Source organism: Cricetulus griseus (assembly GCF_003668045.3).
Source record: "Cricetulus griseus strain 17A/GY chromosome 1 unlocalized genomic scaffold, alternate assembly CriGri-PICRH-1.0 chr1_1, whole genome shotgun sequence".
Lineage (NCBI taxonomy): Eukaryota > Metazoa > Chordata > Mammalia > Rodentia > Cricetidae > Cricetulus > Cricetulus griseus.
Window position 1 is genome coordinate 219,739,299 of NW_023276807.1, and position 12,474 is coordinate 219,751,772.

The 12,474-nt window shown below is 41.7% G+C and overlaps 1 protein-coding gene across 3 annotated transcripts in view; it reads left to right on the forward strand.

Annotated features, from left to right (window-relative positions):
* Kif13b (kinesin family member 13B) overlaps positions 1-12,474 on the forward strand; it is a 148,407-nt gene that overhangs the window by 48,368 nt on the left and 87,565 nt on the right. For 2 of the 3 annotated variants that reach the window (XM_027390340.2, XM_027390341.2), the window contains exons 3-6: positions 3,456-3,468; positions 6,536-6,596; positions 8,215-8,307; positions 10,271-10,451. In XM_027390340.2, coding sequence (XP_027246141.1) covers positions 3,456-3,468; positions 6,536-6,596; positions 8,215-8,307; positions 10,271-10,451 — 348 coding nt within the window. The remainder of the gene's footprint in view (positions 1-3,455; positions 3,469-6,535; positions 6,597-8,214; positions 8,308-10,270; positions 10,452-12,474) is intronic. The other variant, XM_035452359.1, reaches the window with a different exon arrangement.

Here is a 12,474-nt window from a genome sequence, read left to right on the forward strand (position 1 = left end):
TCCTACATTTATCCTTCTCATTAAAAAATGTGCTGAGAATTATAAAAAAAAACTCATTCTGACACACACACACACACACACACACACACATCTCCCTGGCTCTTCTGGAACTCCCTCTGTAGATCAGGCTGGCTTTGAACTCAGAGATCACCTGTCTCTGCTTCCAGGGTGCTGGGATTAAAGGTATGTACTACCATTGTTCAGTTTTGTGTGTGTGTGTGTGTGTGTGTGTGTGTGTGTGTGTTTCAGTTTTTCGAGACAGAGTTTTTCTGTTGCCTTGGAGGCTGTCCTGGAATTAGTTCTTGTAGACCAGGTTGGTCAGGAACTCACAGAGATCTGCCTGCCTCTGCCTCCCAAGTGCGTGCTGGGATTAAAGATGTGTGCCACCAACGCCCGGCTCAGTTTTGTTTATATCTTAAGTATATGTAATATTGTGTGAATTACTTTCTTTTTGTCATTGTCAAAGGTATTAATGAAACATGCCCAAAGATTATCAGTATACATAAAAATCATTGTTGTATGTCTTCATATTTACCAGTCTAGAGATTAAGAATGAAATTAGATTTACTTTCATGATTGGATTTATTATTTGAGTGAGAAGTGAGCACAGGCCTGTTACCAAGATAGGTAGAAAAGAGTAAGAATAGATAGTTCATCATAGATAGCAGTCTCTTCCTGAAATACCCAGCCATTGCATGTGGGGTTTAGGTTGTGCTGGTGATGGAATGGAACTCAGAACCTTGCACATGCTAGACAGGATCTCCCACTACAACCACATCATGTGTTGGTTTTCAAACGGACCTCTTCCAAAACAGCAGCACCTTCCATGTTGATCCACCTGGATCATGAGCAGCTTCATCGCCAGTGCTGTCTCCTCACCTCCTGGGAGACATTAGTCTTGCAGGCAAGAGTTACATTTGGATACTAAAGTTCATGGTTGGAAGTGTGATGAGATAGAGAGGTGCTGCATGGTCTCACAGCCTTTTCCTGCCATTTGAATATCAAGGACAAAGGGAGGAAAGGCAACCTTAGAGTGTGGAGAGTGTCACACCCTAGCCAGCGAGGCAGAGTAAGCCCTTGATATCTGGTGTCTGTTGATGGGATGCATGCACCGGGTCATCTGCTATTTGTGTTGACACTTGCCAAGCACACAGGCTGACTTGAGTCATGTGGGAGCATTAGGTAACTAGTCTGAGGGATGATTTGCAGACAAAGTAGCCAGTTTTCCATGTGTCTATCATAGCCAAACTGTCTTGGGTTGGAGAAGACATGACAACAGACAGCCCAGATCCCTGGACCAGCAAAAGTACACCAGTGATGGTAGTTGGCAAAATTTGGATAGGACTGGCTGTTAAGTAATAGATTGTATGTTGATAGATCTGACTATGGTTACTGTAATTGGGGTTCTGTAAGTCATTAGCATGTAGGGAAGCTTGAGCAAGGCTGTGTGGGCATTCTTTGCACTATTTTTGTAAGTTTGAAGTACTTAAAAATGAAGTTAAGCAACAAAAAAATTAATCCAGCAGAGCCAGGAAGTAAAGGCCGTGGCCGACATGCTTTGTGCCAGCATTTTTGGATGGTCAGGAACTGCTACTTTCTTTGCTTCAAGAGTGTCTGTAGTGATGAGGCTTGCTGAGGTTTCTGGGAAAGGAATCCTGGAATCGGTGAGCTGTGACTATGTGGGATTTCAGCTCCTTGTTGACAAGGTCTTGTTTAATGAATTAATTAATCTACTTATTTTTGTAGGGAGCTGTAATATTAAGTATTGGGGTTCCTGTGACCATGCAGGTTACCTGAGATTTGTTGTTGTGGCTTCTAGACTCCCTAGCTGGAAATACAGCCTTGTAATTGACTTACTTGCTGGTTTGTTTCTGTTTTTATTAGGCTGCTTTGAATTCAGGTGAGTCTGTGGATTCTTTTGCAGTGAGTCATATAGTCATATAGTTTGGTATTTATTTGGTTGCCTCTTAGGAAGAGCTGATTTTAAAAGTTTTTAAAAATTATTTAAGCTTGAATATTATACTAGATATATGTTTTCATTCTCAGAAAAGGCAAGAATTTTCATATACATATTAAATAGTAAAATACTTGCCTAAGTCCCTCCTGGGAGGTCTATGATCTGCCGTCTTAGATAGGTTTCCTTTGCTGTGATATAGGCCATGCCCAGAAGCACTTGGGGAGGAAAGGGTTTATTTTATCTGACAGTTGACAGTTGTTGTCCATCACTGAGGGAAGCCAGGGCAGAAACTCAAGGCAGGAACTGAAACAGAGGCCACGGAGGAGTGCTGCTTCCTTTACTGGCTTGGTTCTCATGGCTTGCTCAGTCTCCTTTCTCATACAGCTCAGGACCATCTGCCCAGCAGAGGCACTGCCCATAGTGGGTTTGGCCCTTCCACATCAGGATTTTAAAATATTATTATTTTATTTGTATAGGTATTTTGTCTACATGTATATCTGTGTACCACATGCATACCAAGTGCCTGAGGAGGCCAAAAGAGGTTATTGAGCTGTCTGGAACTGGAGTTACAGACAATTGTGTCTTGTGGGTGCTGGGAATTGAACCCCAATCCTCTGGAAGAGCAGCCAGTGTTCTTAACCACTGAGCCTTCTCTCCAGCCTAAGACAGGATTTAATTAATGAAGCCCAGACTGGCTTCAGACCTATAGTCTGCTTACCCAGTCCCTCCTCCCCGTATCTGGGATTACAGAGAGGTGCCACTACACCTGGCTCAGAAGTCAAGCTTTTGAAAAGATGATTCGTAAGGTGTTTACTGGATGAGGGAAAATGCAGAGGCAGAGCCATTAGGACAGTGAGACTCTCCTAAGTGCTCAGATCCTTGCTGTTGGGGAGAGAGATAGGCTGGTTGGCTATAGTCTCTTCCCTCCCCTCATTGGTTTTAATTTGCCTTTCATTTACTATTTGTTTTCAAAAGCAATATTCTCACTTTCTCTTTTCTCTTTCTTTCTTTCTTTCTTTCTTTTTTTTTTTTTTTGGTTTTTTTTTTTTTTTTTTTTGGTTTTTTGAGACAGGGTTTCTCTGTGCAGCTTTGGAGCCTATCCTGGCACTCCCTCTGGAGACCAGGCTGGCCTCAAATTCATAGAGATCCACTTGCCTCTGCCTCCCGAGTGCTGGGATTAAAGATGTGCTCTTTTCTTTTTTATCCCCTTTCCTCTCTACTTTCTCTTCTCATCTCCCTCACCTTTGATACAGACTCTTACGTAGCCTACACAGATCTTGAACTTGTTAAGTAGCTCAGCCTGACCTTAAACTCCTTATCTTCCTGATTCTAGCGTCTCTGCGTACAGGCACATGTGCTTGGCTAATATTTTGTTTTCTTATTGTAAATTTGCATATATTTATTTTGTTGTCTGAGAAGAGTTTTCTAAACTACACTTCTTTGCTAACACTTGTCCCCTTTCTTTCATGTCCATGGGACACCACTGTCTGGAACTCAGGAGTCAGCCGAAGGTAAGAGTTCTTCACGTGGATGCTTGTAGAGATTCCTATGCATATCCCTTTGAAGTACTAGACACTTTCTTCTCAAAACTGAAAACTCCTCCTCCTTGCTAATTTATAAAATCAGTATAAGACTTCGGCTGTCTCATGATTCCAAAGCTGCTTATTGGCACAGACAGGGCTGGAGGGCTATGGAGAGCAGTGACTTTGGCCAGCTCTGCCCAGTCTCTTAGCAACCCAACCCAGATTCCTTGTGTGCCATAGATTAGCATGAAACTGATTGTTCCACACTGTGCTCACTCTGAGCCAATTTAATTCATCTTGCTTCTAGTTAGTGGGGTAATTTGCCAGGCATATGGGGTCCTGATGGGGCCCTGGTGTTGGGCTCCAATTCCTTTAGGGCTGTGGTTGATTTCACATTGGAGCCAAATTTTGAGACCACCCTTAAAAATTTTAAATTACATATTAAAACTCGTGTGTGTGTGTGTGTGTGTGTGTGTGTGTGTGTGTGTGTGTGTGTGTGTGTGTGTGTTTTGCACATCCACAGCACATGTGTAGATGTCAGAGGACAACTTCCAGGTACTGGTTCTTTTCTTACACCATGTGGGCACTAGGGCTTGGTGGCAGACCCCTTTACCCACTGAGCTAACTTTGTGTGGGAGTGTTGATTTCTTTGTTAAGGTTCTTTAATTTTTAAAAATGATTCATTTTATTTTACATGTCTGAGTGTTTTGCCTTCATACATATATGGGTACCATGTGCATGCCTGGTGCTCATGGAATTGAGAAGAGGATATAGGATCCCCTGGGACTGGAGTTACAGATGATTGTAAGCTACCATGTAGGTGCTGGGACCCCTGTCTTCTGCAAGAGCAGCAAATGCTCTTAACCACTGAGCCCCCGTGGGTCTTATTCTTATAGGACATCTGAGTCAGCATGGAGCCTGCTTTTAACTGGACAGTTCTCTGGAGTTCCTTAGAACTTCCAGGAAATTTCATTTGTCTACATTCTTGGACATGCTTTTGTTTTACAGCCTGTGGTTGAGCTGTAACTCTATGCTGTTACTGTTGCTGAAATATGTGTAGACATGCCTTTTGGGATCCTCAATGACCTTTAAAACACTGCTTGAATAAGACACTAGTCTCCTTATGTTTGTGAATTTTGCCTCATTTTCACTATGAAGAAGGTGCCGGGTTAATTTTGCTTTTTATTGGAACAGAAGCTAGAGACCAATAAAGATGTGAGGAAACCATTTAACAACATTAAAAACTTGCTATGTTTTATTTAGTAAACTGTTTTCACTGCTTAGAGAAAGTGCTCTGCAGACAAAAAGTCTGGAAGGGGAATCCTATATCCTTAACAGATTGCTTCCTCTGGGGGAGAGGCGTAGTTGGCAAATGGGAGACCTTCATTTATTTATTTTAAAATTTATTGATTTATTGTGTGTGCACATTCTTACATGCTTACCCTGCCATGTATATGCTATGTCAAGCACTTAGGGGGTCAAAGGACAACTTTTAGGAGTCAGTTGTTTTCTTTCACCAGTTGAGTCCTAAGAACTCAAACTCAGGTCATCAGACTTGGTGGCAAGTACCTTTCCCCTCTGAACCATCTCACTGGCTCTGTTTTTATTTTATATTTTCTGTAGAATTTGTTATCGTGAATATATTCTCTGTTTATTGAAATCCTTTTTGATTTAAAGAACTAAGGTTTACTTAGAAAGAAGAGAACAAGGGAAGACAGCGGGAGACAGGAAAATTAAAACAGCATATGCAGGGAATGGCACAAATGCCAAAAGGAAACCCACTGCTTTGTATGCTCACTTAAATAACTTATAATTAAAAAGGAGTGGACCCCAGGTATGAGGTGCTACACACCTTTAATCCCAGCAGTTGGGAGCCAAAGGCAAGTGTGACTCTCTGGGAGATTGAGGCCAGTCTGGTTTCAAACAACAACAACAAAACCCAAAAAAGCTCAAACTCAAGAAATAGTATAGTATAATATTTGCTGCTTATAATGGGAAGCCCTAAAAGCAAGAAAAACACTCAGACGGAAAGCCTGCTTTGTGCCAATTTACCATTAAGCTACATTCAAACCGATTCCTAACTATTCAACATACTGTTTTATGAGGAAGCAAAGCATATTCATTAGCAAGAGAAGCAGACATAGTCTCTGGAAGCTAGTGTCCACTGTACAATATTTAACAAAGTGGGCGGGCTCTAAAGCAAATAGCTACATAAGGGCTGTTATCAGGACATATTTGACAGTTGTTTGTGTAAAATACTCATTAATTTGTATCTGTGAATGGAGCATGCACGAATATAGTGTGATTATCACCAACTTAAGAAGTTTTGGGCTAGAAGGTATTTGTAGTAATTTACAAAATTGCTAAAACTGAAAAGGGAGCCACTTAGTAATTTTGGTAAGTAAGAACTACTATTTAATAGTTTTCAGTTCTCTAAACAAGAGTCCCAAACTTCTATGAAGTTTGCTTTCTTTGATTTCAGTTGTGCTAGGTAAATGCTGGTAAACTTGGGTAGACACTTTAAGTTGGGATGGGGCAGGCAGAGAGAGAGAGAGAGAGAGAGAGAGAGAGAGAGAGAGAGAGAGAGAGAGAGAGAGAGAGAGACTAAGAATATTAATTACTGTAAGACCCTGCTTCAGAAAACTAATGAAGCAAACAGCAAAAACACACTTTTTCTAGCTGCACACTAGTTGCTATTGTGCATATTGTCTCACAAGCTTCCTTCTGACTTACCATTGCAGATGTTTTCCACGTAAGGTGGCTCTGAATCGCTGTGTTGTCACAGTGGGATTATATGTATCACTAACCCCTATTCTCTGACATCAGGTTTGGTGTTTAGAGGGGTTAGGCCGCTGAAACATGATTGCAGTGTAGCCCAGGCTGCCCTGAAACTTGGCTATTTTCTTGCTTTAGTCTCTCAGGTAATGGGATTACAGGTTTGTGCCATAAGACACGGCTGTTAAGTTGGTTGACAATGCTGTGCATTATCAAAATAGTGCGTGTAATGTTAAGGTTTTGTTCTTAATGCACTCTCTTTATTTTCCCTCTGCAACAGATATTTGCTTATGATCACTGTTTCTGGTCTATGGATGAATCTGTCCGTGAGAAGTATGCAGGTAACTGAGCACACTGTCCTTAGCAGTTAGTAACATGGAGGCATTTTGGTGTGTTCTCCACTCACTACCATGGTATCATTTGGTGTAACTTTTAAACACTGTCCAGGCAGCTGTTTCCAGCATTTGCTGTGAAAGACTTTGTGCTGTCTGGGGACTGAGACACTTCAGTGAGATGTTTTTAATGTGAGTTAATAAATACTATAGCTGTGGGATTTCATGAGGTCTTCTCACATATATCTTAATGGGACTAGAAGCTGCATCGTAGGCAGGCCCCCATGATGTCTGTGATGTGGACTAGAAGGACCTGGTATAAGGGGGGAGGAGCCCCATACAGGAGTCCAAGTTCTAGTCCTTAAAACCTCTGTGATCACTAATTCTCCAGGCCTGCCAGACCATCTGTCTTCCCTCTGTACCACAACCCCTCTCAGTTTCTACTACCTTCCCAAAGATAACTGTCTCATCCCCATTTGTCAACAAGTTTAGGATTGTGTGACAGCTCTTTGTTCCATGCATCTCTGACTGTCAAGGTCACATGTTTCTAATCAGTGGTTTTTACACACTGAACATGATATTTTATTGGCCTCTGTTGAGAAAGGTCATGATTAACAAAAAACAATTAAGATTCCTTTGGTCTCACTGGCCCCATGGTGACTCAAAGGATCACCCAAATTCAGAAGTGTGATAACTGTACTAGTAAATTGACTACAGATTGAGATGGATGAAACACTTTTGCTAGACACAGCAACATCTGGTTCTTCTATTATTTTATGTGTATGATTGTTTCGTCTGCATGTATGTGTGCCATGTATGGACTGATGTCCTTGGAAGCTAGCTAGATGAGGGTGTTGGGTCCCTGGAACTAGGGTTATAGATGAGCTCTGTAACTCTTGAGCTACTATGAAGATGCTGAGAATTGAACCCAGGTCCTCTGCAAAAAGCAGTCAGTGCTCTTTATTAACTTATGAACAATGTCTCCAGCTCCTATTTCCAGGATCTCAGTCTCTGTTCTAACTATTGTGAATTGTAAGTCGTATAACCTGAAATTTTCATGAGGAAAAGGAAAGAAGGGAATTGATGTGCAAGATTTTTCTGAACTCTAGTACACTTTGAATAAAATTATGGTTTGTAGTTGAATTCAGGCACGTCTTGGTCCTAAGTTTAAATTTCACATGTTTAGGGCAGTGAGATGGCTCAGATGGTAAAGGGGCTTGTACCAAGCCTGATGATCTGAGTTCAATCTCCAGGACCACATAGTGGAAGGAGAGAACCACTTGCTGCAGGTTGTCCTCTGATCTCCACACATGTGGCAGCACACATACACACATGACACATACATGCATATAGAGATTATTGAGTCTTAATCATTGACTGTAAAATAAGCAGCTCTTGCGCTCTCTGCGTTGCATGGTGTGTTGTTCAAGCATGCGTTACAGGGAATCATCTACCGACTCTTCTTCCCACTCTAACTGAAATAACCTGTGGGACAGAAGGTTCCAAGCTTAAACATCTTGCTTTGAGATAAATAAGCAGATTGGTTTGTTTTGTTGAGAGTTTTGTTTGATTTCTTACTTGTTCATATGTTCTTTGCCCTTAAAAATATAATTTTCCCATTCTTTAGGTCAAGATGATGTTTTCAAGTGCCTTGGGGAGAACATCCTTCAGAACGCATTTGATGGCTACAACGCCTGTATCTTTGCCTATGGACAGACAGGTAACCTGAACTAACACATACTCTACATTTTATGCATGCTTCCATGAAGATAATGAAGCCATGTTTACTGGGCTGCTTGCTTACTTATCCTGTGTTAATTTTTCTTACAGGTGATTAAAATTAGGCAGTGGCATGTTTTCTAAGACAGTACAATAAAATTACGATTAAAATCTTTTCTTTATTGATTTTCCCCCTTCCCTATTTGAATTCTTCTTCTTCCTCCTTTTTCTTCTTCCTCCTCCTTCTCCTCCTCCTCCTCCTTCTTCCTTCTTCTGCAGAGCTATGACTATCAAGTTTATTATTGGCTGTGCCTCTGTATTGTAGCTCTTTAAGAATCATTACAGAGAGAATACCACAAAGAAAGAACCCACTTTGGTGCTGGAGAGCTGGCTCAGTGATTAAGAGCACTTGTTGCTTTTCCAGAGAACCTGAGTTTGATTCCCAGCACTTACATGGTGGCTCATAACCATCTATAACTCTAGGTCCAGGGGACCTGACACCCTCTTCTGGCCTCTGTGGGCCTCAGGCATGCAAACAGTGAATAGACATATAGGTAAAACACTCATACACATAAAGTAAAAATTAAAAGAAAATATACTTTTAAAAGAACACACTTGTTTATATCTTACTGGTCATAACTGGTAAGGACTTTAGGCTTCTATACTTTCTATATTTTGTAATTGAAGAAAGAAAACCAATTTAAATGAAACTAGTTGCTTTTTGGGGGGTGGGTTTCAAGACAGGGTTTCTTTGTGTGACAGCTAGTTGCTTTTATAACAGTTCATCATGTGACCTGCCCAATTGGACATTCCTCTCCACAGAACAGTGTTTGGGCATCATGTGTTGTGTGAACAGAAATCCTGAGCCAGGCAGTGCCAGCTCCTCTCTTGCCCCTGCCTCTCACCAGACAGGGCTTTCTGCCTCCTCATTTCCTCATTGTGAAATGTTGATACTTTAAACCCTCTCATAGGATTGGCATGATGAATTATGCTGGGCTCACTTTAGAAAGGGTCGGAAGTAGAACATTACTTTTAGGTATTCTGACAAGTGACAGAGCAGCAATTTGTGAGGTTGAAAGCACACAAATATCGAAAAGCCATTTGGTACCAGGAGGGGCAGGTTACACCTAAGTGTCATGTGTTGATTCTGGGTGGTAGGACTGAGCTGGTATAATCTTTCCCCTTTTCATTTGTCTGTGTTTTCTGGTCTGTCCATTGTCTGTTCTTTCTTCCTTTACTTCTTTCTTTTGATAGGATCTCTCCTTCTATAATGCAGCCTGGCTTTGACCTTGATATCCTCCTGCCACATCCTCTGGAGTGTTGGTATTAAAGATGTGTACCATCACAACAGTTTTCTCAGTCCTCTTTAATAAATATGTGTTTCTGTTACAGTGGAGAAAATACTTTTATATTAGTGGAAGATTGTTTGTTCAGTGCACTATTACAAGAGGGCAGTAAGCTGATTTTCCCCAAAGCCCATGGGTACCCATGTCTTTTGTGCTTTGATTTCAGTAGTTAGGAATATCTATGATAACAGTATTAATGAGATGATTTCTAGCTTACTTAGAATACTTTAAAAGTCTTGCTATGTTTTAGATAATTTTTAAAAATATGAATATTATTCGGGGAGGATCTGTGTCGTTTTTTGGCTTTGAACCTGATTTTTATCCTCTGCCTCCTGAGTGCTAGATTGGAGGTGTGGGCTATCATGCCTGGCTAGGTGTTTTTTTTTTTTTTTTTTCTTTCTAGACCATGTTTACTTCTGTTTTATACAAGTAATAGAAGCTTCTGTATGTTCCATTCTGATTATACTGAGATGTATTTCCTGTTCTATTCATGTATGTGTATATTTATTACATTTTGTACATTTTTCTAAGTCCTAAAAATTTATTGTAAGTAGTAGAAATAGGGCTAAATGCCTTTAAACTTCTAAGAGGTAGTGACAGCTCCTTTTTCTTTTTCAGGGTCTGGAAAATCTTACACCATGATGGGCACAGCCGACCAACCTGGACTGATTCCCAGACTCTGCAGTGGACTCTTCGAACGAACCCAGAAAGAGGAAAATGAAGAGCAGAGCTTTAAAGTCGAAGTGTCCTACATGGAGATTTATAATGAAAAAGTCCGAGACCTTCTTGACCCCAAAGGGTAAAGGACTTGGAAGCTTGAGTGCCGTGGCTTTCTCGAAACAGACATAATAGATTGGCTTTAGAGAAGTCTATAATTGAACTGTAGTGGAGAATGATCTAGCCATGCTGTTTGTGATTTATGTTTACACGGGTCAGCTTCCTACAGCCAGTTCTGGGTCGTTAGAGCAGGCTGTACATGTGCCTGCCACACTGCCTCTCCTCTCATCACTAAAGCCACACATGAAACAGAGGTGGCAAGAGGCGATCATTTAATATCAGTGTGACTGGAACCTTCAGTGATTCAGCTTTTTTTTTTTTTTTTTTGGTAGTAAATTTTGGGTGGATTTCTGTGGTTGGTTCCAGGTGTGAAGTGAGGAGGGAGGTAAACTGGGAGCTTGGAATCTGTTTTTAGGGTAATTAATCTGAAAGCTCCCCCCTCCATAGGAAATGCCCTTGGTTTCATGGGGTTGACTTTTGAAAGAGAAACTGCTTCAGAGCATAAGGAGGCCCTCAGAATCTTTGCTCACCCTGTAGCCCCGTGGAACTGAATGAGGAGATGAGAGGTAGCTGAGGAATCTCTGTACTGCAGTGGGGGCAGGGGGAGGAGGAGAGTGGGAAGCAATGACTATGGCTGTGAAACCACATTAACCAGGTCAGGGAGCCATGTGGGCAGGGCTTAGAGCCCAGGGGCAGAGAGTGAGTTATGTTTGGCTGAGGAAGGTGGTCCAGGAAAGGTGGTGTGAGAGACAAAGAATCCCAGTAAGGTTCATTTAAGAGCAAATGGATCTCAGGCTCACAGCCATCTTTCTTTGACTGATAATGATCTTCAGGCTAGAGCTTGAGTTGACACTTTACCTACACATTGTTTATCAAATCATTCTTATTTGCCAGGCACCATGCAGTTCGGAGGAAGAGCCTCAAGTATGGAGAGAATGAGTTTGCAGACAAGTTAGGGCAGCATGCAGTCTGCTTTTCACTTGTGAGGGATGCTAACACAAAGTAGAGTGCAAAAAGGGAAGGAGGGCCTTTCCCAGAGCCAAGAGAGGATTCCAGAGACGTGCTTGATGGCTGTAAGCTGAGTAGGAGTTTGTCCACTAAGAAGTGAGGAGAGAACCACTCCTGTGTAGGCATAGCCCTGTGGAAGTGTATGGACATCACCCACTTAGAGGATGATCAGCATTCAGTGCAGTTGGAGGGTAGGGCATTAGAAGCCAGAGGTCACAGAAGGAGGCCAGACATGGGTGGTCATGGCTCAGGCACTCACATTTTTCTCCCAGTGCACTTTTTTATTCTGCCTTCATGCTTTTCTTGTATTTTGACCTCTGTGAGAGGGCCAGTTTCTTTAAGATCTAGCTCAGACCTACTCTTCCTAGGAACAGTCAACTGGCTGGCTTCATAGCTGTTCATACCTGTGTTTTGTGTCCCCTAGTGGACTGGCTTGAAGTCTGCAGTCAGATGTGCTTAGTATTTAGTGGTTTCTTGTTTGTTTTGCTTGTGGCTTATTGCTCAGAACACGAGCTTTGGAGTCACATAGCTCAGGATCCAGGTCCTCTTGTTACTGGTATAGCAAGTTCCTTACACTTTGTAGGTGAACTACACAGGGAATGAATGATGTTATCACACCGTATTCCACAATATCCCAGACGGCTGTTGTAAAGATTGAGAGTGTGATACACCTGAGGTCTCAGGACTTCTGGCACACAGCAGGACTCAACATATGCTGGCTATGTTTTTAATGTAAAAACTTTTACGTGTGTGTGTGTGTGTGTGTGTGTGTGTGTGTGTGTGTGTGTGTGTGTGTGTGTGTGTGTGTAGGTCTGAATAGGGTGTGGGATTCCTTGGAGTTGGAGTTACAAGTGGTAAGCAGTTTAATGTCTGTGTTGAGAGCTGAACTCCAGCCCTCTGTAGGAACAACAAGCACTTTTAACAGCTGAGCCATCTCTCCAGACTCTATAAACATTTCTGTTTCTGAAAAGTCAAAGTAATTGGATTAGTTTTCAATCAGATTTCATTACAACCAAAGTATTTGAGAAAACTTCATT